General features: G+C 31.2%; 3 protein-coding genes across 3 annotated transcripts; all 3 read right to left on the bottom strand.

Annotated features, from left to right (window-relative positions):
• Positions 1 to 936: 936 nt before the first annotated feature.
• Positions 937 to 3,719, bottom strand: LOC108729328 (mitochondrial import receptor subunit TOM70). The gene is made up of 8 exons (XM_018458387.1): positions 3,609 to 3,719; positions 2,975 to 3,148; positions 2,652 to 2,859; positions 2,400 to 2,535; positions 1,951 to 2,311; positions 1,623 to 1,853; positions 1,288 to 1,508; positions 937 to 1,153 (listed from the first exon to the last, which is right to left on the bottom strand). Exons 1-8 carry the CDS (start codon positions 3,717 to 3,719, stop codon positions 937 to 939), a joined length of 1,659 nt encoding a protein of 552 aa, XP_018313889.1.
• A 2,943-nt stretch (positions 3,720 to 6,662) lies between these two features.
• On the bottom strand, positions 6,663 to 8,767 carry LOC108729327 (mitochondrial import receptor subunit TOM70). Its single transcript, XM_018458386.1, has 7 exons — positions 8,633 to 8,767; positions 8,315 to 8,522; positions 8,077 to 8,212; positions 7,658 to 8,012; positions 7,339 to 7,572; positions 6,986 to 7,215; positions 6,663 to 6,852 (listed from the first exon to the last, which is right to left on the bottom strand). The coding sequence occupies exons 1-7, from the start codon at positions 8,750 to 8,752 to the stop codon at positions 6,663 to 6,665; spliced, it is 1,473 nt and encodes a 490-aa protein (XP_018313888.1). The 5' UTR covers positions 8,753 to 8,767.
• A 3,094-nt stretch (positions 8,768 to 11,861) lies between these two features.
• LOC108729438 (uncharacterized) lies at positions 11,862 to 24,170 on the bottom strand. Its single transcript, XM_018458561.1, has 23 exons — positions 24,005 to 24,170; positions 22,436 to 22,522; positions 20,474 to 20,647; positions 20,151 to 20,358; positions 19,909 to 20,038; positions 19,493 to 19,847; positions 19,158 to 19,391; positions 18,821 to 19,035; positions 18,424 to 18,682; positions 17,799 to 17,972; positions 17,471 to 17,678; positions 16,680 to 16,815; positions 16,260 to 16,614; positions 15,926 to 16,159; positions 15,595 to 15,809; positions 15,209 to 15,461; positions 14,036 to 14,209; positions 13,708 to 13,915; positions 13,460 to 13,595; positions 13,039 to 13,393; positions 12,721 to 12,954; positions 12,372 to 12,601; positions 11,862 to 12,222 (listed from the first exon to the last, which is right to left on the bottom strand). The coding sequence occupies exons 2-23, from the start codon at positions 22,520 to 22,522 to the stop codon at positions 11,997 to 11,999; spliced, it is 4,800 nt and encodes a 1,599-aa protein (XP_018314063.1). The 5' UTR covers positions 24,005 to 24,170; the 3' UTR covers positions 11,862 to 11,996.
• Positions 24,171 to 24,323: the final 153 nt, after the last annotated feature.

The raw sequence follows: 24,323 nt of genomic DNA, 5'->3' as shown, positions 1-24,323 counted from the left end.
ACACCAGTTCTTTCTTCCTCTTCTTTCCTCCTAAAAAAAAAGGAAGAAAGATGAACTGGTGCAAAAGTTCAGCCAAAAAGAACAGGCCTAAAACGTGTTCGCGATGGTTGCACTTTCTGCACTGACCATCGCTTCCTCTCTTTTCAACGCTCCAATGAGTCTGTTATGAGCAGGGTTGGGCAAGTTAACTTTTTTTTTTAACTAAGTTAAGTTAAAGTTAACAGCTTTGAAAATTTAACTTAATTAAAGTACAAGTTAATTCATAATGAAATTAATTAAATTAAAAGGTAAGTTAATGAAAAAAGTAATTGAAGAATCAAAAGTTAAATATGGTCCAAACAACTAAAAAAAGAAAAAGTTTGACCATTTTACATAATTTTTTGTATTTTTCCTTTCTCTCAGAGCATATTTATTAAAGAATCTGATGAAGAATATCTGTTAAAGAATTATTTTTGTCTACAAGTAACAAGATACGATACATGTAACAATGAAGATGGAAGGCTTGGAAAAGAATGATAAAAAAAAGAATGTTACTTCTATTGTTTCGTATATTTTTATTTTCCATATTATAGATATAGTGTGGTATATAACTGCACATTGTCTCTCGGAGATAATCAAAATAAACATAGCACTCAGTTATACTTTGTTCTTCAGAAATAAAAAATTTATATAACCAAAAAATTATTTGAACGATAAACAAATTTTAAAATTTACGCAAATATAAAATCTTAAAACTCAAACCATTTTAAATAATCTTTTACAAACTTCAGTTACTAACAAATACATTATAATTCCATAATGAAAAACAAAAGAACCAGTTAAAAACTCAAAACTTTTAACATAAAATAATGCGGTAGTGTTTCAGTTTTTACACACTGTACATATATCGTGTTCAAAATGTTCGTGTTTATGTTCACTGATGTCCTAACTTGCATTTTAATTTATGCGGCAGAGTCGGTGTCGATCCGCAACTTCTACATCAATGAATCCAGTGAACGACTGAAGAAATCGGGGAATGCATCCTAACTGTTTCTGTACATGAAGTTGTATTTTTACAGCGTTTATCATAATATACATGTCTATTAGTTGCATGTATGTGCGACACAATATTAAAACATTCTCAAATAATGTTATTGCTTCTTCTAAGTTTCCTCTGAAAGAAAAAACGAATTCTGAATATTATTAGAAGGTCTTCAGACTTTTTTCTGTAAGTATACATACGATTGCAGTTGGTTCATTTAAAAAATTCCAATACAATCATGAGAAACAATTATACTTGAAACATGCCTTTCCATTTCGATTTGTCCTAATCCTAGATATGCAAGCTCGCATTTATCATCAATTTCTAACGCTTTTTTCATGTATTCAATAGCTTTATCAACATTCTGTTTCCATTGCAATTGTAGTGAACCTCTAAGCACATAGAGATTTGCGTTCGCTGAATCTTTCTCCAGTGCTGCAGCAAGGATAGTATCAGCCTTTTCAAACTGTTGACTTTCCAACATAACCTACAATTATTAAAAAATTCACCAATAATTCAAAATGTGTACCACACAATAATAATTTATCACTTATTTCTTTTTAATTTTAATAATTTTTCTTAAGAAATTAAATAATTGTACCTGAGCATACATTGCATAATATAATGTACTTTCAGGCGGATTTGGAAACTTTTTGAAAGCTTTCTTATACTCTTTCGCAGCTGCTTTAATTGATCTTACATTTTCACTCATAAGCGCTATACGAAAATCTGCATCCAATTTTTGCACGTATGCTGCACCGAAATTTGGATTGCATTCAACAGCCTTATCAAAATCGCGCTTAGCTTGATCTAATAATCCATGCATATTTATCTGAAATGACAATATCATAGCAGCATTTTTACGTTGATCTTATAATACAACAATACATGTGAATAAGAAAAATATGCTAAATGTGCGTAGGTAATACCTGTAATACTCCTCTATGATGATAAATATCGCTACATTTCGGGTTGATACTAATGGCTGAGTCAAAGTCCTTGTGAGCTAATTCTAGAATTTCCAGTTGCGCGTATAAATTCGCTCTTTTTATTAGGGCATTTATCCTTACATCTTCAGATGCATCTTTACTGGTCACTACTCTTTCAAAATCTTTGATTGCAGCATCCTGTTTGCCCAAAAGTACGTAAAACGTAGCTCGTAATAACAGCACTTCAAATTTAGATGAAGGTAATGTATCAAATTCTGAACTTTTAATGACTTCTGTGCACAGTGGTATTACATCATCGTATTTTCTCTCTTTTAAAGCTTGTAATGGTTTCTTGAAAAATCTAATAACAAATATTACTTGAAAAAAGAAAAAAAGAAAGGGAAAAAAAACATCACAATTATCAAAAAGAGTCTTCAATTTATATTTACTCAGGAATATTTTCTGGTTGTTGAAGTCTAGAAAATACTGGATCCTTAGAAAACATTTTAGTGTATGATTCGATAAAATTCTTACTTAGCATTACATATTCTTTGTTTGCCAAATATTCCTGGGCGAGTTGTTCGACTGAAAATAATTTTTACTTTAAATTATTAAATAACTGTTCTTATATTTCTCAATTATTATTTTAATTTGCCGTGAATATTTCATTTAATACCAATTGCTTTTGACATGTAACTCACCAAACTTGTTGAAGATCTTATCCGCTGTTACAAGGGAAGTTCGATTAGAAAAACTTTCATGAATACATACAGTAGCCATATCCTTCAAAGCGGCTTCCAAGTCTCCTATTTGCTCCAAAGCACGTGCCCGACGTAGCAGAGCTTTCATGTATGTTGGATTCAATTCTAACGCTTTTGTACAATCTGCTTTTACAGAACTGTATTTTTTCTGCAAGTTGCAATTACAATTGTGCAAACAGATACTTATACCACATTGATTTTAATAATCAATTTAAGTCTTATTTTTATGTTATGTTTATTATTACTATCAACAATTTTATTACCAATTTCTCATTTGCAGCTGATCTATTTTGATACAAAATCGCGAGATCATTTACTTTCTCCTTTGGACAAATGTCGATTGCTTTATTATATTGAGCAATAGCTTCATTATATTTTCCCGTTTTGAAATATACATTTCCCATGTTCTTATATTTGTATGCACTTTGTAAAGGAGTCTAGAACGAAAGAATTTGCTTGAGTCAATTTACGAAAGTATTATATTTTGTAATCTAGGATATTCTAGAATATTATGATTCGCTAATTTTAAATGCTTATAATTCAAAAACTGTTACAGCCTCGTCATTTTGATATTATAATTTTCATCTCAAAATGACTTCAGGAATCTGCCATTAGCAAGTGGTACAATAGATCTAAAATCCCCTGTAAAATGCTACTGTAGATGACACTATCAGATTCATTTAAATTTTAAGAAATAGACAAATATATACTACGAAAATCTTGTGATCGATTAGGAAAATTTAGTTATGTCTTAACTTTAGTTATGTCTTAACATATTTTATAATCTCATTATCATGAAGTTCAGCGGTGCTTGTAGATATTATTATTTATTGAAAATTAAGTTGAAAAGATATCCTTTTTTTAAATATATAATAAATGGAATTTCATATCAAACGCTTCCAGATAAGTAATCTTAACCTCGGACTCAGTCTGTGGCTCAGTCACTTTAGTTGGCTGATCACTATCCTTGCTTCCTATATTAGATCCATATTTACTGCTCTGCTCCATCTAAGAGTATAATGAGATAAATTTTCATTTCATTTAATATTTGATTTCTTTTCATAGTACAGAAGATGTAATCATGACCTTTCGATTTTCGATAACTTTTATTTGTTAATAACTTTTTTGTTTTTCTCAATATAATTTCCTTTGCAATATTAGAATAATTCAGGTTTATGAATGCATGATATACATAAAGCTGTTTTTTGCTTTAAGAGTAGTGTATTTGAGTATGTGTACTTTGGCTGCATTCTGTTGCATGCACAACCCCGGATCTACAATAGAGTTTTAGCCTTAAGAAATAGACGAATGATAGTCGATTATTCTCCTTGAATTCGATTGTAATTGATCAGTTTCTTACGACTTAAGGCTTAAAACATCTATTGTATCATACTGTGTCATTTTATTCTTGTTTTAACACTTTATGAATAACAAGGATAGATTATCTCATGCAAATTATGCATACAATGGAACACAGCCATGGCATTCCGGAATCCAAAATGGATTCCGATCGGAATCCATTCCGACTTTGTTCCATGAAAGATGTCCTGTTCAAATGATAATGGTGGCCACAGGAAAGGCAGACAATGGCTGTGTTTACACCGTGCATTTAGGCCGCGGCCTATACGATAGATGTCTTTGGCTACGGTCCACTTGACGCTACAAACGCTTCGAAGCATTCTTTGATTAGTCAATTCGTAAAATTTTTTGTTCTGATTGATCGCTCAAACGCTTCGAAGCGTTTGTAGCGTCAAGTGGACCGCAGCCTTTGTTTAACCAACAGAATAAACAAGGACATCTATCGTATAGGCCGCGGCCTAAATGCACGGTATAAACGTAGCCAGTAACATCATTACATTGTCGTTGCGCAGGTTTTTTATCATATAAAATATCTGAGCAACGATCTCGGTACTGTCGTAACGATTTACAGAATAAATCAATAGGGGCTTTGAATAATATGCAACCACGAAAATACAGCCGCGCGAGAACGTTAAGGGTGTCTTCCGCCATTCTTCTACCTCAGTAATAGGCTTTTCGTTGTTCGCTCAGTTTATCAAAAAAATAACGACATTCACAAGCGAATAAACTCTCAGCTCATATAAGTATGAACGCAATATATACCTTAGCTTTGTTGAATGCTATCCTGCGTACAAATTTCGTTATTCTGTTTAATACGCGCGCACTGAATTGATTATTCCTAGTAACAATGGCTGCGTTCAGCAGAACGTTCGTTTTGCAACTGTTGGAAGTTTCCTTCGAGCTGATTGGATCATACTTTTAGATCTAGAAGAATAGTCCTATCTCAGCAGACAATCATAAAACGGTTGCAAAACTGTTGAGTCTGCTGAACGCAGCCAATGCTCCACAAAGGGTGCGTTCAGCAGAACGTTTGTTTTGCAACTGTTGTAAGTTTCCTTCGCGCTAATTGGATCATACTTTTAGATCTAGAAGAATGGTCCTATCTCAGCAGACAATCATAAAACGGTTGCAAAACTGTTGAGTCTGCTGAACGCAGCCAAAGTCAAACGCAAAACGGTATAAAATATACGGACGCTTCTCAAGTCCCAACAGCCTTTCTCTTTTTTTCTTTGTTTTCTCCAATTACGAAAATCCTTTTGGCTGCTTTTGGCCAATGACTGCGTTCGGATTGGACCATAGATATAACATATCTAGGCTGTGTTCCAAAATTCACTGCCAGCGCTGAAAATCTACAATTTACGTCACGTATACTATACATTTCCAGTACTGCCAGTGAATTTTGGAACACAGCCCTAGATCGAACATTCTTCGAAATTTTGTGATTTTCTTCCATGTTATTACCATGGATAGTATAACTAGACTGCAAAATTCTCTTCAAAATTCGAGGAATGGGGATAAGGCTCTGTGCACAATGGAGGACATATTAGAATAGGAATAAATATTAAGATTTCAACCTATCAGAAACCGTGTATTCTGATGGAACTTGTATCTGATAGGTTGAAATCTTAATATTTATTCCTGTTCCTAATATTTGTTCTATTGTACGCAGGCTCTAAAACTCATGTAAAAAGAACGCACACACTGTTATCCTTGTGAATATTCAAATACAAAAACTGTACAAAACAATACTTGAATAAGTCTCATATCTATAATTTTAGCACTGACTAATCTATAGTACCAGAGATCGAATTTCGAAATAAAATTACATTTTTAATTCTACGCGTTCCGTAATAGAAGAAACATTTAAAGAGGAATAAAAAAAAATACATGCACGTATAAAATATACACTAAAATGCATACACGTACGTCAAAATGCGTGAAACATAATTGTGATTTTTATATCGAAATCCGACGTTATAAATTATTTAACGCAAGCTTAAGAATGAGAATAACTTTTTAGAATGCCATTTCTTATTTTTTTTAGGGGATCCTAAAGCTGTCTGCATTACCGACTAAATCTTACTTTTTATATATATGTATATTTTGTACAAAAAGTATGGAAATAAAAGGGTTCGAAGAATAGCAAAGATATGTTAATACAATAGAATATGAAAAAAATAAGATTCACTGGATGATTGGAAAAGGAGAAAGTTCCAAGTAAAAGACAAGACATTATTTCTGTTTATTTTGTATATTCTTTTATTACTTGCATATATTTATACTGTTTTGTGTGTAATGTAACTGGACACAATCCAGGGAAGGTTAAAAAATAAATTGACATATCATTTGCACTTCGTCTTTTAGAATTAAAAAAAAATTCATTATAAATCACTCTCTCTCTCTTACATAAATTTTAATTTTTACGTGAACATAAACTCTTGCAAAGTAAAATTCGAATAAAACAAGTCGATAACAAACTTCAGTTGTTAACAAATATTTTAAAGATTTCTACATAGATAATATATAGTTAAAAATATAAAATGGGATTACAAATTTCAAATTTAGTAATCAATCCATAGGTTCTTCCAGAGCTTATAAATGAAGAAATCGAAAAGAGAATGGTAGAAGGAATTGGGGAATATATCTTAACCCTGCTTGATTTTTTATATCAAGTTGTACTTTTGTTGCATCTCTCAAGTGATATATATTTAGCAGTTCCTTAGATGTACGACAGTATATTAAAGCTTTGTCCAATAATCTTATTGCTTTTTGTATGTTTCCTCTGAATGAAAAAATAAATTCTGAATATTTTTACATCTTCAGATTCTGTATATAAGTCACATATGTGTCTGCAGTTGGCTCATTTAGAAATTTCTTACGTACAATAATTATTAGAATAAGTACAATACACATACCTTTCTATTTCGATGGTTCCTAACGCTTTATATGCAGCATCGCATTTTTCATTCAATTTGATTGATTTGTAAAGATATTTCATAGCTTTATCAAAATCATTGTCCCAATCGAATTGCAAAAAGGCTCTCTGCAGATAAACAAAAGACATAGATGGGTCGTACGGATGTCTCTTTGTTATTTTAATAAAATAAATATGAGCCTTTCGATATTGTCGAATTTCGGACATCATCTACAAATAATGAAAAATTCATCTATAAATTAAAATGTGTACAGTATAATGGTAATAATCTTTAATTAATTTTTTTTTAATTTCAATTCTTTCTTTAAAAAAATTGTAAATAGTTGCACATACGCCGCGAAACAAAACATAGCAATATATACATTCAGGAACAGTTGGATACTTTATAAAAATTGCCTCGAAAGCTTTCACAGCCGTTCTAACTAATTTTTTATCTTTATTTAATATCCCAATCTGATAATCCGTGTAAGATTTTTGTATATATGCCATGCTGAAGTTTGGATTGTACACAATAGCCTTTTCAAAATCGGGTTTAGCTTTGGTCAGTAAGTGCATGTACACATATGTCTGAAATTATAAAGTATTGTTACGTTATTTTATAATACGTGTATCTATATGCGTGCGATGAAAATGTGCTCAATGTGCATAATACCAATCCTCTGTGATAGTAAATATCGCTACAAGCCGGATTTATACTAATGGCTAAATCGAAATCCTTGAAAACCATTTCTTTATTCTTGAGACCTTTGTGTAAATCTGCTCTCTTTAACAGGGCGTTTATCTTCACGTCATCAGATGCATATTCGGTGTTCAGTATACTTTCAAAATCATGGATTGCAGAATTGTTCTCGTTCAAAAAAGTATAAAATGTAGCTCGCAACAATACCACCTCTAATTTAGTTGAAGGTAATGTATCAAATTCCGGACTTTCAATAATTTCCGTACATAGCGGTATTACCTCATCATATTTCTTATCTTTTAACGCTTGTAATGGCTTCTTGAAAAATCTAATAATAAACACATTAAAAAGTAAATAACCACATACACAAAAAGTCTTCTGCCTATACTTACTCTGGAATATTCTCTGGACATTTAAGTCTAGAAAATACTGGATCCTTAGGGAAAGCTACAATATAAAGTTTGATGAAATGTTCATTTGGCATAACTGCCTTTTTATTTGCCAAATTTTCACGAGCGTGTTGATTCACTAAAAATCATTTTTTTCCTTTAAATTATTAAATTTTTCTGTTCTTATTCTAATTCGCAGTGAATAGTGTTTAACACCAAGTGCTTTTGGTATATAACTCACCAAGCTTTTCCAAGATATTATCTGCTTTTAAAAGGGAAGATTGGTCAGAAAAGTTTTCGTGAATACACACGGTAGTCATATCCTTCAAAGCAGCTTCTAAATCCCCTATTTGCTCCAAAACACGTGCCCGACGTAATAAAGCTTTTGTATATTTTGGATTTTGTTCTAATGCTTTTGTACAATCTGCCTTCACAGCACTATATATTTTCTGTAAATTGCATTACAAATGTGTGAACAATGACACACTTATTATTTGACTTTAAAAATCAGTTGAAATCAGATTTTCATATTGTGTTTAGCAATCACTAATTTTATTACCAACTGTTCATATGCAGCCGCTCTATTTTCATAAAAAACCGCGAGATTCTCTATATTTTCCTTTGGACAGGTTTCGATTGCTTTATTATATTGAGCAATAGCATCATTATACTTTCCCATTTTGAAATAAAAATCTCCTGTATTATAATACTTCCATGTCTTCTGAAAAATAGTCTAAAACAAAAGTGTTTGCTGTGTCATGTGCTTTCTTCTACAGTCTATAATAATTTTTATGTGTATATGCAGGAAGATCCATTTTAATCAATCTACTAAAATATCCCAAAATCCATAAGTTTAAGCCAAAAATGTTTTAGACAAAAATTGCTCAGTTACTAAAGGAAAAGAAGAGGACAATCTTGGTTTAACCTCCGTCTCAGCCATGGAAGAAGACATTTTGAGTCGTTTGAGTGGCGGATCACCATCCTCGTTTCCTGGTTTAGATCTATTTTCGCTGTTATACTCCATCTAAAAGTACAATAAAACAAGCTTTGTATTCAGTTAACATTTGATTTCATTTCGCAATATAGATATTGGCACGATCATCAACACTTTCGATTGTTAATAACAGTTAAGATACAAGAACAGTTAATAAAGTTATTCTTAATTAAAAGTTTTTATTGTATGAGATGTCGGATCTAGTATCCTAAAAATATCCTAGATCGACAAATCGAGTAGCGAAGGAATCAAGAACCTCGTCAGGTGAAGATAGAAACAGGATAACGGGAGAGTAAAAAGTGCGTTCCTTTTCACGCTCATACGCTGTAAGCATCGGTTCATCCTTGTTGTCTATCAAATATTAAACAAGGATAAACGATTCTTACAAGCGTTATAAGGCCTGTAAGCTCAAGATGAACGCATGCAAAGTTAGGATCATGCTCCCAAATGTCTCTCCCCCAACTTATCATGAAAATACAACCACATAAGAGAACATAAGGAGAAGGAAATATATGAAATGCGAATTGAGCTTGTTTTATGCAGGCCATAACCGTTAACTTTTGCCGGAACTAATGAAGCTCAACACAAGGATTTCAATACTTTCGTTCATTACTTTCGATTATTACGAACACGAGTAAATACGCATAAATACCTTGACAATGTTGTTTCCGTCGCGTAGAACTTTCGCCATTTCTTTTAGTATGTATTTAGGTAGGATACGAATAGATACGCAACTTCCGCGTCATGTGACTTACGACCTATATCTCTTCTTCGCTACGATTTTTCAGCATCGCGATCTTGTTTAGGCTGCGGTCCATTTGACGCTACAAACGTTTTGAAGGGTTTGAGCGACCAATCAGAACAAAGAATTTTACGAATTGACTAATCAAAGAATGTTCGAAGCGTTTGTAGCGCCAAATGGACCGCAGCCTTAAATGTAATTACAAAGAAAAGTTCGTATCAACATAAAATATATTGAAAATGTTTCCCAGTAGCCTTTGTTTCTTCTTCCTCACGTCCAGTCGGGGAAATCTTTTCAACCAGAATAAAGTGGGAATTCGGGAATTCCAAGCCAATGGCTGCGTTCAGCAGAGAAAGCAGCTTTGCAACTGTTGTAAAATTTTTCAATACGATTGGTTCTTGCTTTTAATTCCTTATGGATCTAAATTATAAATCAATCATATTGAAAAATTTTACAACAGTCGTAAAGCTGCTTTCTCTGCTGAACGCAGTCATTAATTGGTTGAATTCATTATGCCCATTCGCTCGATAAGCATGCCTAGCCGTTTTGTCGGCTTGAACTCCGTCTATTGTTACAATATTACTACAATACTACCGATCGTGATTACTACCCAACTACACGGAAGCTGCAATCACGAGGCCGGTCTCACGTATCGCTTCAATTGATTTAATTGGATGATTAAATTTCAGAATTGCTAACTGAAAACATTTTAATTTTCTGCAAATTGATTTTTTTTTTACGTAAAATATATTTTAAATTAATAAGTAGATAATATTTTTAATTAAAATAATTAATTCTACATAATTTGGCATCATACGACAATAACAATATATTACATTCTTTACTGCCAGATCCAATTTTCAGTTCGTAATTCTGAAAAATCAGCTGACTAATAGGAATTAACGAGACCAACCAAGGATCCACATAGTACGAAAAAGAGCCTGCAATGGTAGCGAGACACGTTATCGGATAAAATAAATCCGCGTTTTGTTTCGAAATTCCGAAAAATATAATATTGAAAACATTTTAGATATATAAAATTATAAATCCGCGGATGTTGTAAACCAAATAATAAACTGAAAAATAGACATTTAAAGAAAATAGGTATTATTTAGTAATTAATAAAAATATTAATTAAATGTTGAAACAGTAATAAAATGGTTCTTCACAATTCAACTGAGACATTTAAATATTTAAAATTATCGATCTCATTTTGAACGGTTTATAATTTGCACCAAAATTCAGGAGAAAATTACATTTTTAATTTACGTATCGTATAACACAAGAAATATTTACAAAAAAAAATACATGCACACATAAAGTCAAACAGTTTGTCAAAGAAGGTATTGAAGGAAGAAATATGGAAAAGAGATATGCAATACAGTATGAAAATAAGAGGATTGGAAAGAAGGAGACCAATTAAAAAAGGATATTCTATTTGTATTATTCTATCATTTTCATTATTGTATATTATAGGCACAGTTGCGTACATAATTAGACATTATGACCCAGAGGAGGCCAAAATATGCACTACCCATCATTTATATATATATATATATATATATATATATCTATCTCATATGATTTTATTTGCTAGAAATTAAAGATTTATATAAATGATACGCAATAAATTTTATATTTGCGCAAACTTAAAATCTTATAAAAGTGAAACTAATTTAAAAAATCAATCACAAACTTTAAAGACTTCTATATAAGTAGTACATAAATATTTTTTTATTCATTAGAAATTAAAAGATTTATAAATAAAAAGATTTATAAATAATACGCAACAAACTGTAATACTTACGCAAACATAAAATTTTACAAAGTAAAACTCAAACAATTCTAAAGAGTCGATTACAAACTGCAGTTAAGAACAAATATTTTAAAGATTTATATATATGCAGTATGAAAAATAAAATGTAGTTAAAAATAAGATTTCATTAAAAAAAAAACTTAAACCTCTATAAAAAACTTAAAACTTAAAAAATTTAAACCTCTATAAAAAAACTTAAACCTCTATATTATAGTATAAAATAATGATGCATGCTTCCTCCCTCTCTCTCTTCCCGCCCTCTTCCTTCTTACTCAATCTTTAGGGCACTTTTTGTTTGTTGTATATGTGCGCGCGCGACACACTCATGCATACATATAGTATGTATACATATCGTGTTCAAGAGTGATATCTTAACATATAATCGTAACTGAACCCTTGATGGATTCTTCCGTACTTCGCAACACATATATCCGCGAACCAAAATGACGATCGAAATACTTGTCGGCGAATTGATTCTTGACATCAAGTTTTACTTTTGCTGTGTCTCTTAAGTAGTATAGGTTTACCAGTTCCTCAAATATAAAACAGTATACTAAAGCTTTGTCAAATAATCTTATTGCTTCTTCTATGTTTCCCCTAAATTAAAAAAATGAATTCAGAATATTTTCACTAAAACATCTTCGGATTTAGAATATTAAAACAAATTTCTTTATACGTCATGTATACGACTACAATAAGTTCATTCAGAAAAGTACAATAACTATAAGAAACGATTGGAAACATACCTTTCTATTTCAACGGTTCCTAACACTTTATATGCAGAACTCAATTTTTCATCCAATTCTATTGCTTTGTAAAGATATTTCATAGCTTTATCAAAATCATTGTCCCAATCTAATTGCAAAAGGGCTCTTTGCAAATAAACAAAAGACATAGATGTGTCGTCCGGATGTTTCTTTATTATTTTAGTAAAATAAACATGAGCTTTTTGGTACTGTTGAGTTTCGGACATCATCTAAAAATAATTGAAAATTTTAACAATGAATCAAAATGTAAACGGTAATAATTTGTCACTCTCATCTCTTTTTTATTCCAATTATCTTTCTTAAAAAAATTACAAGTAGTTGTATATACCTTACGATAATAATGATAACAAAATGCACATTCAGGAAAATTTGTATATTTTTTTAAAACTTTCTCGAAAGCTCTCACAGCTGTTTCGACTAATCTTACATCTTCATTTAACATCGCAATACGATAATCCGTATAGCATTTTCTTATGCATGCCATGCTAAAGTTTGGATTATATTCAAGAGCCTTTTCAAAATCGTGCTTAGCTTTCTTTAGTTCGCCTATGCGTACATATACCTGAAATTACAAATGTTACGTTATTTTATATGTACATTTATATGCATGTGACAAAAATATGCTCAATGTTAATGTGCTTAATACCCATCCTCTGTGACAGTAAATATCGCTATAATGCGGATTTATACTAATGGCCAATTCAAAATTCATGAAGGCCATGTCTAGATCCTCGAACTTTAGATTTAACTCCGCCGTTTTTAACAAAGCGTTTATCTTTACATCATCAGATGCATATTCGATGTTCAGTATACATTCTAAGTCTTGGACTGCAGAATCGTATTTACCCAAAAGTGAGTAAAACGTAGCTCGTAATAATAACACTTCTAGTTTAGTTGAAGGTAATGTATTAAATTTCGGACTTTCAATAATTTCCGTACACAGCGGTATTACCTCATCGTATTTCATATCTTTTAACGCTTGTAATGGCTTCTTGAAAAATCTAATAATAAACACATTAAAAAGTAAATAACCACATACACAAAAATAGTCTTCTGCCTATACTTACTCGGGAACATTTTCTGGACAACAAAGTTTAGAAAACACTGGATCTTTAGAAAAAGATAGAATATAAAATTCGATGTAAAACTTATTTGGCATAAGTAACTTTTTATTTGCCCAATTTTCATAAGCATGTTGTTTCGCTAAAAATAATTTTCATTGCAAGTAATTAAATTTCTCTGTTACGTTTCAAACCTTGTTCTAATTTGCCGTGAATAACGTTTACTTAATACAAAGTGCTTTTATACAACTCACCAAGTTTTTTTAAGATTATTTCTGCCTTTACAAGGGAAATAGGATGAGAAAACTCTTCGTAAATACACGCGGTAATCATATCCTTCAAGGCTGCTTCCAAATCCCCTGTTTGCTCCAATACACGTGCCCGACGAAGCAAAGCTTTAATATATTTTGGATTTAGTTCCAACGCTTTTGTACAATCTGCCTTTACGGAACCATATTTTTTCTGTAAATTGCAATTACAATTATATACACAGTGACATTTTACCACCATCAACTTCAACAATCAATTGAAATAAAATTTTCATGCTCAGCTTATTATGAATATCACCAACAATCTTATTACCAATTGCTCATACGCAGCCGCTCTATTTTGATAAAAAGTCGCGAGTTCATCCTTATTCTCCTTGGGACAAATGTCGATTGCTTTAGTATATTGAGCAATGGCTTCATTATATTTTTCCGTTTTGAAATATATATTTCCTTCGTTCTTATACTTTTGCGCTCTTTGTAAAGGAGTCTAAAACAAAAGAATTTGCTTGCATCTGTCATTAAAGTACTACCTTTTTGATGTTTATGATAAATTTACGAACATATGTAATGCCATTACGGAAGACGCTTCAAGTTATTTGATTGAAGTTCTAAGGCCCAGTTCCACTACTCACAGTTAACTCTTAACCGAGGTTCAACTTGTTTCTCATCTCTCTCCAATTCTAGAATTGGAAAGAGACAATGAATAAGTTGAACCTCAGTTAAGAGTTAACCATGAATTGTGGAACTGGGCCTAAGAGATAAATTTCAATACTATGAATTTCATAATCTCATTAAATTCAGCAGTGTTTGTAGACAATATATTATTTACTAAGGATTATCGCTCGTGAGAACAATTAAAAAATATTAATGATACACATATAGCTATCGCTGAAGAAATATACTAAGAGGGAAATTATAAATCTATTATTTTGATATTTCTGAAATCTAATAAGCAGGCGTTCATAAGAGATACCACGAGGATTATTAATTACGGATAAATATATTTTCGCAATGGAGAAGGGAGGTGGAAGAAAAATGAAGAGATTATAGGAGATAGAATTTCATTGGTCCAGGCGGAAGAGTAAATAACAGAGTAGTATATGATAGGATAGAAAAAACAGAGGCTTCAAAATGTCCTAATGGTTAATTACTGGTTATTTAATGGAATTAAGGCTGTGAAAAAAATACAAAATATAGATATAGATAAATTTATAGATATAATTATAGTTAAAAGAGTATAGAATAGGAAAAGAAGAGGCTATGTATTAAGGAATTATATTAAGATATTATATTGCATTACATTATGTTACTGGTCATAGTATAGTTTAGGTTTTGGTAGGTAGGAATGGATGTGCGATGGAATGAGTTATGAATGGTTTAAGATTTTCTATGTAAACCAAGTCCCTTTCTTGGCTATAAAGTTGAAGTGTAATAAAATTTATCTGTTTTCTTTGAATAAAAGACACTTTCATATAAGGCTTTTAACCTCTGATTCGGCTGCGGGAGAAGGCACTTTGGATGGCCTATTGCTGGGGATACGTTTGTAAGATTCCTCCGCATTCTGGATATCAATGACTCGAGAATATGATCGAAGGAAATGGATAATATATCCAAATCGATTCTTTATATTAAGATGCACCTTTATAGCGTTTACGCCGTATATATATAACAGTTCCTTCAATGTACGACAAAATTTTAAAGCCTTATCAGATAATTTTATTGCTTCCTCTATGTTCCCTCTGAAAGAAAAAATGGATTCAAAATATTTTCATTAAAATACCATCAGATTTTTTATGTAAGCCACATACATAAATGCAAATGATTCCTTTTGAAAACTTACAATTGTAAGAAACAATCATATTGAAAACATACCGTTGTATTTCGATCGTTCTTAACATTTCAATACATCTAAGCTTGCCTTCAATAGAGCACGTCTCCAATTTTAATACTTTGTTCAAGTATTCCAAAGTGTTATCAAGATTACAGTTCCACAATAACAGATAAACAATTGCGTAATCTGGATCTTTCTCTATTGCTTTAACAAAATAAGCATCACCCTTTTGATACTGTTGAGTTTTGAACATTATCTATAAAGATTGAAAATTTCACTAATAAATTAAAATGTGTACGACAATACTTAATGCTTTATCATTTCTTTTTTCGTAATTTTTTTTCTTCCAAAATTGTAGATAATTATACGTACCTGACCATACAAAACATAACAACATACACATTCAGGAGGATTTGAGTATTTATCAAAAGCTTTCTTAATATCTCTTACAGTCATTTCGGCTAAACTTAAATCTCTGTTCAATACTGCAAAATGATAATTTGCATACCATTTCTGCATATGTGCCGCGCTGAAGTTTGGATTCAATTCAACGGCCTTTTCAAAATCGCGCTTAGCTTCGTCTAGCCTTTGAATGTTCAAATACGCCTTAAATAACAAAATAATATTGTTACACTGCTTCATAATACATGGAAACTACATGTGTACAACAAGAAAAATATGCTTAATGTTTAAGTGCGTAATTTACCTGTCCTCTATGATAGTAAATATCGCTACAACTTGGATTTATCATAATGGCTAATTCAAAGTCCTTAAAAGTCAAATGTCGAATCCCGATTTCTCGATGTAGATTTGCTCTTTTTATCAAGGCGTTTACCCTTATGTCATCAAATGCATCTTTACTAGATAAAATAATTTCAAAATCATTGATAGCATCACAATAATTGCACCGAAATAAGTTGAACGTAGCTCGTAATAACACCACTTCTAGTTTAGACGAAGGTAATTTATCAAATCCGGGGCTTTCAATGACTTCTGTGCACAACGGTATTATATTATGGTATTCCTTGTTTTTTAACGCTTGCAATGGTTTCTTGAAAAATCTAATAACAAACACATTGAAAATTGGACATCATAATTCCACTAAAAGTGTTTTGCCTATACTTACTTTGGAATGTTTTCTGGATGTTCAAGTCTAGAAAGTACTGGATCTTTAGAGAAAGCTCTAATATAATATATTTCGATGGCATGCGTAGTTAGCATAAAAAAATTTTTATGTGTCGCGTTTTCCTGGTCTCGTTCCACTAAAAATAATTTTCATCGTAAGTCATTAAATTTCTCTGTTATTTTTCAATTCTTATTCTAGTTTGCCATGAATAGTATTTTATTTAATACTAACGAGTAATCCTACCTTTGTGTCACTCGCAGATTTTGTTGAAACTTAGTAGATTTGTAGAATAGTAAAAAATATTGGACACGTATTTTTTAATATCGACAAAGATGCAGTTTTAAGGAAAATGACCCCTTGTATTTATAAATCAGTAATTAATTCGTTGCATTTGAGCTCATATATTAGAGCTATTATTACATCTTAGAAATAAAGGTTTTTATATTGCTGAAAGGAAATTCAATATTGGAATTAAAGAAATCAAAATGGCGGATCTAATTAAAAAAATTTTTTTGTGGTAACTAAGAATTTTTGTGGTAACTCAAAACCTTTTGATATATTATACGCATCTTTAAGACACAAAAATAACTCTCTAATACTTGAGCTTAAGAGCAAAGAATTAATTACTGATTTACATATACAAGGGATCATTTTCATCCTTAAAATTGCACCTTTGACGATATAAAAAAGCCGATCAATATTTTTTGACTACTCTAAAAATCTACTGAATTTCAATAAAATTTGTGACGAGTGATAGGATTACTTGTAAGTGCTTTTAATATGTAACTAACCAAGATTATTCAAGATTATTTCTGCCTTTAGAAGGGAAGTAGGATTAGAAAACCCTTCGTTAATACACGCGGTAGTCATATCCTTCAAGGCTGTTTCCAAATCCCCTGTTTGCTCCAATACACGTGCCCGACGAAGCAAAGCTTTAATATATTTTGGATTTAGTTCCAACGCTTTTGTACAATCTGCCTTTACGGAACCATATTTTTTCTGTAAATTGCAATTACAATTATATACACAGTGACATTTTACCACCATCAACTTCAACAATCAATTGAAATAAAATTTTCATGCTCAGCTTATTATGAATATCACCAACAATCTTATTACCAATTGCTCATACGCAGCCGCTCTATTTTGATAAAAAGTCGCGAGTTCATCCTTATTCTCCTTGGGACAAATATCGATTGCTTTATTATATTTAGCAATGGCTTCATTATATTTTTCCATTTTGAAATATACATTTCCTTCGTTCTTATACTTTTGCGCTCTTTGTGAAGGAGTCTAAAACAAAAGAATTTACTTGCATCTATCATTAAAGTACTACCTTTTTGAGGTTTATAAGTTTATAGACATATATAATGCCATTACGGAAAGCGCTTCAAGTTATTTCACTGAAATTTCAAAAGATAAATTTATATACTATACATTTCATAATCTCGTCAAAAGTTCAGCAGCGTTTGCAGACAATATATTATTTAAAGATTGTCGCTCGTGATAACGATATTTTGAGATATTAATGGTATATAGCTATAGCTATCAATTAGCAAATACTTTAAAAAATGGAAATTATATAAATCTATATTATAAATCTATCACTTTGATATTTTTGGGATTCAAAAAGCGGACGTTCATAAGCGTAAGAGACAAAGGAGGATTTTCGAGAGAATTTTGAATTTCGGATGTTTTTGCAGGTCAACGGAAGACGCTTCCATATAAGGCACGCTGTCTTAACCTCCGACTCGGCTGCGGGAGAAAGCACTTTGGATGGCCCATCGCTGTCAATGGAAATATGTTTGTCGGATTCCCCTGCATTTTGTATACCGATGAATCGAGAGTATGACCGAAGGAAACGAATAATATGTGCAAATTGATTGTTTATATCAATAAATATCTTTGTATGGTCTACACTGTATACGAATAGTAGTTCCTTGAATGTACGACAGAATGCTAAGGCCTTATCGGATAATTTTATCGCTTTTTTTATGTTTCCTCTGAAAGAAAAAATTCAAAATATTTTCATTAAAATATCATCAGATTCTTTATATAAACCACATATATAATTGCAGATGATCCTTTTTGATAACTGCAATGTACAATAATTGTAAGAAACAATTTTATTTAAAACATACCGTTCTATTTCCGCAAATATTAACATTACAATACACCAAGTCTTGCCTTCAATAGACAATGTATCCAACGTTAATGCTTTGTGCAAGTATTTCTCAATGTTATTAAAATTACACTTCCACATTCTCATATAAACAATTGCGTAATTCGGATCTTTCTCTATTGCTTTAACAAAATAAGTATCAGCCTTTTGATACTGTTGAGTTACGGACATTATCTATAGAGTTGAAATTTCACCAATAAATCAAAATGTGTACAACATAATACTAATGCTTTATCTTTTTTATTTTTTTCGTAATTTTAATTTTTTCTCTCAAAATTATAGATAATTATACGTACCTGACCATACAAAACATAACAACATACACATTCAGGAGGATTTGAGTACTTATCAAAAGCTTTCTCAATATCTCTCACAGTCATTTTGGCTAAACTTAAATCTCCGTTCAATACTGCAAAATGATAATTTGCATACCATTTCTGCATATGTGCCGCGCTGAAGTTTGGATTCAATTCAACGGCCTTTTCAAAATCGCGCTTAGCTTCGTCTAGCCTTTGAATGTTCAAATACGCCTTAAATAACAAAATAATATTGTTAATATTGCTTCATAATACATGGAAACTGCATGTGTACAACAAGAAAAATATGCTTAATGTTTAAGTGCGTAATTTACCTGTCCTCTATGATAGTAAATATCGCTACAACTTGGATTTATCATAATGGCTAATTCAAAGTCCTTAAAAGTCAAATGTCGAATCCCGATTTCTCGATGTAGATTTGCTCTTTTTATCAAGGCGTTTACCCTTATGTCATCAAATGCATCTTTACTAGATAAAATAATTTCAAAATCATTGATAGCATCACAATAATTGCACCGAAATAAGTTGAACGTAGCTCGTAATAACACCACTTCTAGTTTAGACGAAGGTAATTTATCAAATCCGGGGCTTTCAATGACTTCTGTGCACAACGGTATTATATTATGGTATTCCTTGTTTTTTAACGCTTGCAATGGTTTCTTGAAAAATCTAATAACAAACATTCAAAATTGGATATCACAATTCCACTAAGTCTTTTGCCTATACTTACTCTGGAATGTTTTCTGAATGTTCAAGTCTAGAAAGTACTGGATCTTTAGAGAAAGCGCCAATATAATACATTTCGATTTCATGAGTAGTTAGAAAAAAAAAATTTTGCGTGGTTTCCTGGACTTGGTTCACTAAAAATAATTTTGATTGTAAGTCATTACATTTCTTTTTTTATTTTTCAATTTTTATTCTAATTTGCCGTGAATAATATTTAATACTAGATGCTTTTAATATGTAACTCACCAAGCTTTGCCAAGATTATTTCTGCCTTTAAAAGGGAAATTTGATCAGAAAAGTTTTCGTGAATGCAGGCAATAGCAATATCCTTCAAAGCGGCTTCAAAATCCCCTAATTGCTCCAAAATACGTGCCCGACGTAGCAGAGCTTTCGTGTATTTTGGATTCAATTCTAACGCTTTTGTACAATCTGCTTTTACAGAACTGTATTTTTTCTGCAAATTGAAATTATAGTTGCGTATAGACACATATACTACAATAATTTCAACAATAAATTTAAGTCTAATTTTCATGTTATGTTTTTATTAACAGTATCACCAATTTTATTACCAATTCCTCATACGCAGCCGCTCTGTTCTGATAAAAAATTGCGAGATCATCCACGTTCTCCTTTGGACAAACGTTGATTGCTTTATTATATTGAGCAATAGCTTCATTATATTTTCCCATTTGGAAACGTACATTTCCTGCATTCTTATATTTCTGCGCTGTCTGTAAAGGAGTCTACAACAAAAGTTTGCTTGTGTCTCAAGAGTGCTATCTTCTTTTTCTTTTGCAGTTTATGATAATTTTATAATAATCTTAAATTATTATAGACATAAGGCCTGTTCTTTTTGCCTGAACTTTTGCACCAGTTCATCTTTCTTCCTTTTCTTTCCCCCTGAAGAGAAAAGGAAGATGAACTGGTGCAAAAGTTCAGCCAAAAAGAACAGACCTTATTATGTCTATAATAATTTAAGAATATCTCTATAGGGTAGCTACTAAGTACTCTAGAAGATTTTAAGATACAATTTCTTACATAAATTCAAAACAAAAACTCCAAATGCCATATATCTAAAAGGACTTAGTTTTAAAGACATACAATGTCAGAATTGAAGGAAAAATTTTTCGTTCTTTTCACATATTGCGAAAACAACTCGAGTTACTTTAATAAAACTTTAAACATATGCAAAGTTTCTCAAGTCATCAAAATAACGCGAGAAATTGTTAAAACTTTGGAAAAAAACGAATTTTTTTTTTCAATTTTGATATCATATCTCTGAACTAGTTTTGAACATATAAAGTTACATATAAAGTATAGTCATATAAAGTTTTCGTCTTGAATTGTGAAATTTTTCTTTAAAATCTATTAAAATACTTGATAACTACCCTATATAATGCCATAATGGAACATATTACGGATTATTTCACTGAAGTTCTAAGAAAGACAAATATAAAGAAGCTGTGAGTTTCGCAGGTTGTCTCCGTGTTTAGATCAATTATAAAATTCGACAAAAAGTTTTCCGAAGCCTGGAATGAGACAAGTCATTTCCTGTAGTTTTATGCACTCTGAATATGAATTTCCAAATTGCTCCATCACGTCACAATTGTGAGAAATCAGCAGTTAAAGTTGCAAAGAAGGACCATTTACAGATATTTTATCATAACTACAATATGTAACATGCAGGAAAAGTTTTATTGCTTATTTGCTCAAAATGAAATGCATTCTTAAGATCTTTATTTATGATCAACACTAAATTCCTTTTGAGGGCTAAAAATTTGCTTTTGAGGAGAAAAAATCTTAAGAATGTATTTTATTTTGATCGTAATAAAACTTCGACCTCACATATCGTTATAATATACAAACTTCAAAATACCCCCTTTTTTTAATTTTAACTATCGATTTCTCAAAACTATAGCGAGGTAGAACAATTTGAGAAACGGATTCGTCATATTCAGCAGAAAACTGACAGAAATATCTGGTGCCATTTGAATTTTTTTTGTCTAACAATGTTGTTAGAATAGTCAATGTTTTGTGAATATTACATTTCACTTCATCAGAACGAGGAACAATCTGATACTTAAGTGAATTACTATCATGAAACGTTTGCATTTTAATAATGGATCTGGCACAGAGACAACCCACGAAACATACAGCTTCTATATAGAAAGTACCCATGGAAGCGTTAAAAACAAAACAATTATATACTATAAAAATCTTTATAGATTAGGATCCATTACTGTATGCGCTTTATGATTCATTATTACAAAGCATTCAGTAATGCTTGCAGACATTATCTACTAAAGCTTATCTCTCGTGATAACAGCATCTAGATATATCAATGACACAATATATCTTTCCTTTGTATTGACGATACAAAGGAAATAAATCTATGATTCTGATATTTTTTAAGATCTAAAAGGCAGCAACAAATGCGACATTGAGAAGAATAATATGTTCTCTTTTTCATTTCGAATAAATAGATTTTCACAATCTAGTCGGCACTTCCAGATAAGGCAAATGATTTCAACCTCCATATCAGCCACAGGAGATGACACTTTGGGTGGCTGATCACTATGCTTCTTCCTGGTAGATCTATTTTTTCTTCTATGCGTCATCTAAAAATGCAATGAAACAAACTTTCTGTTCACTTAGCATTTGATTTTCCTTCGCAATATAAAGGATGACATGGTTTTGAATACTTTTGAATATTAATAACTTAATAATTTATTTATTACTGCATAATTATACATAAACTTTAATATATTATAAATAATTTTTCTATTTTTTCCAATATAATCCCTTGTATCCTATAGACTTTTAATAATTACTTTGATCAATACTACAGAAACTTATTGATTAAATCAATATAGACATTAACTGAATTCCAGATTTTAAAAAGAGTTAAAGAATAATTACATTTTCTTTTTTCCATGCATCTTCTATTTTAAATAACTATAAAATAATCTATCAAGATTTTTTAAGATTTTGAACGTTTTCTTTCCATCACAATTTCAAAACAAAATACATATCAGTAACAGATTCTATACAATGATTTAAGAATCTGTATTATCACATGCATCATACATGACTCTACAATTCATGAATTAATGAAAATTCAATTTTGAAGATGAATGGATTCAGAGCAATCTTTTGATCTGTATGATCAAAAGAAAGAACTTTTAATGTTAAAGAGATACAAATTTCCTGGATATAAAAAAATTAAAAAATTAAATAAATGGATATAAAAAAATTAAAAAGTATATGTAACTGTAGTCACTCCTTTCAACTATCCATAATCTGATTCTTTTTGACATCATTATTAACAAATATGTTACGTGTTCCAACGGAATACTAGAATGATTCAGGATAAAAACATGTCATAGACAAAGATGTTTTTCATTTAAATATGATATTTAATGAAGGAGTCTTAAATTGCAGCAAGCAATAACTTTGGACATAGAAGATGAACCTAACATGCATTCATGAAAACAATCATACAAGAATGTAAGGAAAGCAAAATATTTGATGTTTTCCAGAAAAGACATAATGTAACACGATGAATCATTATGGAAAACCCAAGTATTGCATCGCATCTTCTACCTTATTTTTCTTCTTATGTCCTAGTAATAGATTACTGTATTTTGCTATTTGTAACTTGTCAGTTCATAAGAGATCTAATTTCCACCAAAGCATCTAATGTGCTGCGTAGAACTAAATTTATATGTCGAACATATATTTAACTGTGTTTAATTTATTCCAGCTTCTATCCAATAAATCTTTACTTTTAAAGAAAACAATACTGTAAATTTGATCTGCACTTAAGTGGAATCGAATTATTATCGACGAAAACTAGATCAAGAGATCACGACGAACAGCAAGTAACGCTTTCCGCACATTACACATTTCTTTACTTAATGGCACCTGCCTCCCGAGAAAAAAATCTTTGGAAATCAATACGATTAGATTTCGTCAAGGCTTCAAATTTGTCACAATTTCAAAAATTTTAGATGATACAACACTTGAACCAAAGAAAGAGCATTTCCAGGGTCTGTCGAGTGATTTTTCGAAACTTGTGATTATGCACGAATATATACTACCTTGATATTGTTAAATACGTTGAGCACAAATTCCTCTTTTCCGTGAAAATTGTTCACGCGGGAAGATTCACGACTCTCACGATGCAATTATAAAGTACTCAGGTCAATCAGTCGACATGCATCCGACTGCGTTGTCTCCACTACATTGTTCTGCGTCGTAATCATATTAAACTGATCAGTATAATGACAAAGGCAAGCTCATATAAAATATAGCGATGTTTCCGGAATCCCCTTCTTCTTCCTCTTCTTCACAAGATAGAAAATTTTTTCGATTGGTATCAAGCGGGGAATTCCCGGCAGCCATTGTAATACAATGGAA

Source organism: Mycetomoellerius zeteki, unplaced genomic scaffold (genome assembly GCF_001594055.1).
Source record: "Mycetomoellerius zeteki isolate Tzet28-1 unplaced genomic scaffold, Tzet1.0 scaffold73, whole genome shotgun sequence".
NCBI classification, from domain to species: Eukaryota; Metazoa; Arthropoda; class Insecta; order Hymenoptera; family Formicidae; genus Mycetomoellerius; species Mycetomoellerius zeteki.
Note: the sequence above shows the minus strand (reverse complement) of the source record. Positions and strands in the feature narration are given on the sequence as shown.

Excerpts from the sequence above, each read along its gene's own strand:
- LOC108729438 (XM_018458561.1), bottom strand. The coding sequence starts at position 22,522 with ATGACGCATAGAAGAAAAAATAGATCTACCAGGAAGAAGCATAGTGAT. Across the intron at positions 16,160-16,259 it reads TTTACTATCATAGAGGACAG|GCGTATTTGAACATTCAAAG; the intron begins GTAAATTACGCA and ends TTGTTATTTAAG. Across the intron at positions 13,916-14,035 it reads CGGCTGCGTATGAGCAATTG|AAAAAATATGGTTCCGTAAA; the intron begins GTAATAAGATTG and ends TGCAATTTACAG.
- LOC108729328 (XM_018458387.1), bottom strand. The coding sequence starts at position 3,719 with ATGGAGCAGAGCAGTAAATATGGATCTAATATAGGAAGCAAGGATAGT. Across the intron at positions 2,860-2,974 it reads CAGCTGCAAATGAGAAATTG|AAAAAATACAGTTCTGTAAA; the intron begins GTAATAAAATTG and ends TGCAACTTGCAG. Across the intron at positions 2,536-2,651 it reads TAAGATCTTCAACAAGTTTG|TCGAACAACTCGCCCAGGAA; the intron begins GTGAGTTACATG and ends AATTATTTTCAG.
- LOC108729327 (XM_018458386.1), bottom strand. The coding sequence starts at position 8,752 with ATGGGAAAGTATAATGATGCTATTGCTCAATATAATAAAGCAATCGAA. Across the intron at positions 8,523-8,632 it reads CGGCTGCATATGAACAGTTG|AAAATATATAGTGCTGTGAA; the intron begins GTAATAAAATTA and ends TGCAATTTACAG. Across the intron at positions 8,013-8,076 it reads TGTCCAGAGAATATTCCAGA|ATTTTTCAAGAAGCCATTAC; the intron begins GTAAGTATAGGC and ends GTTTATTATTAG.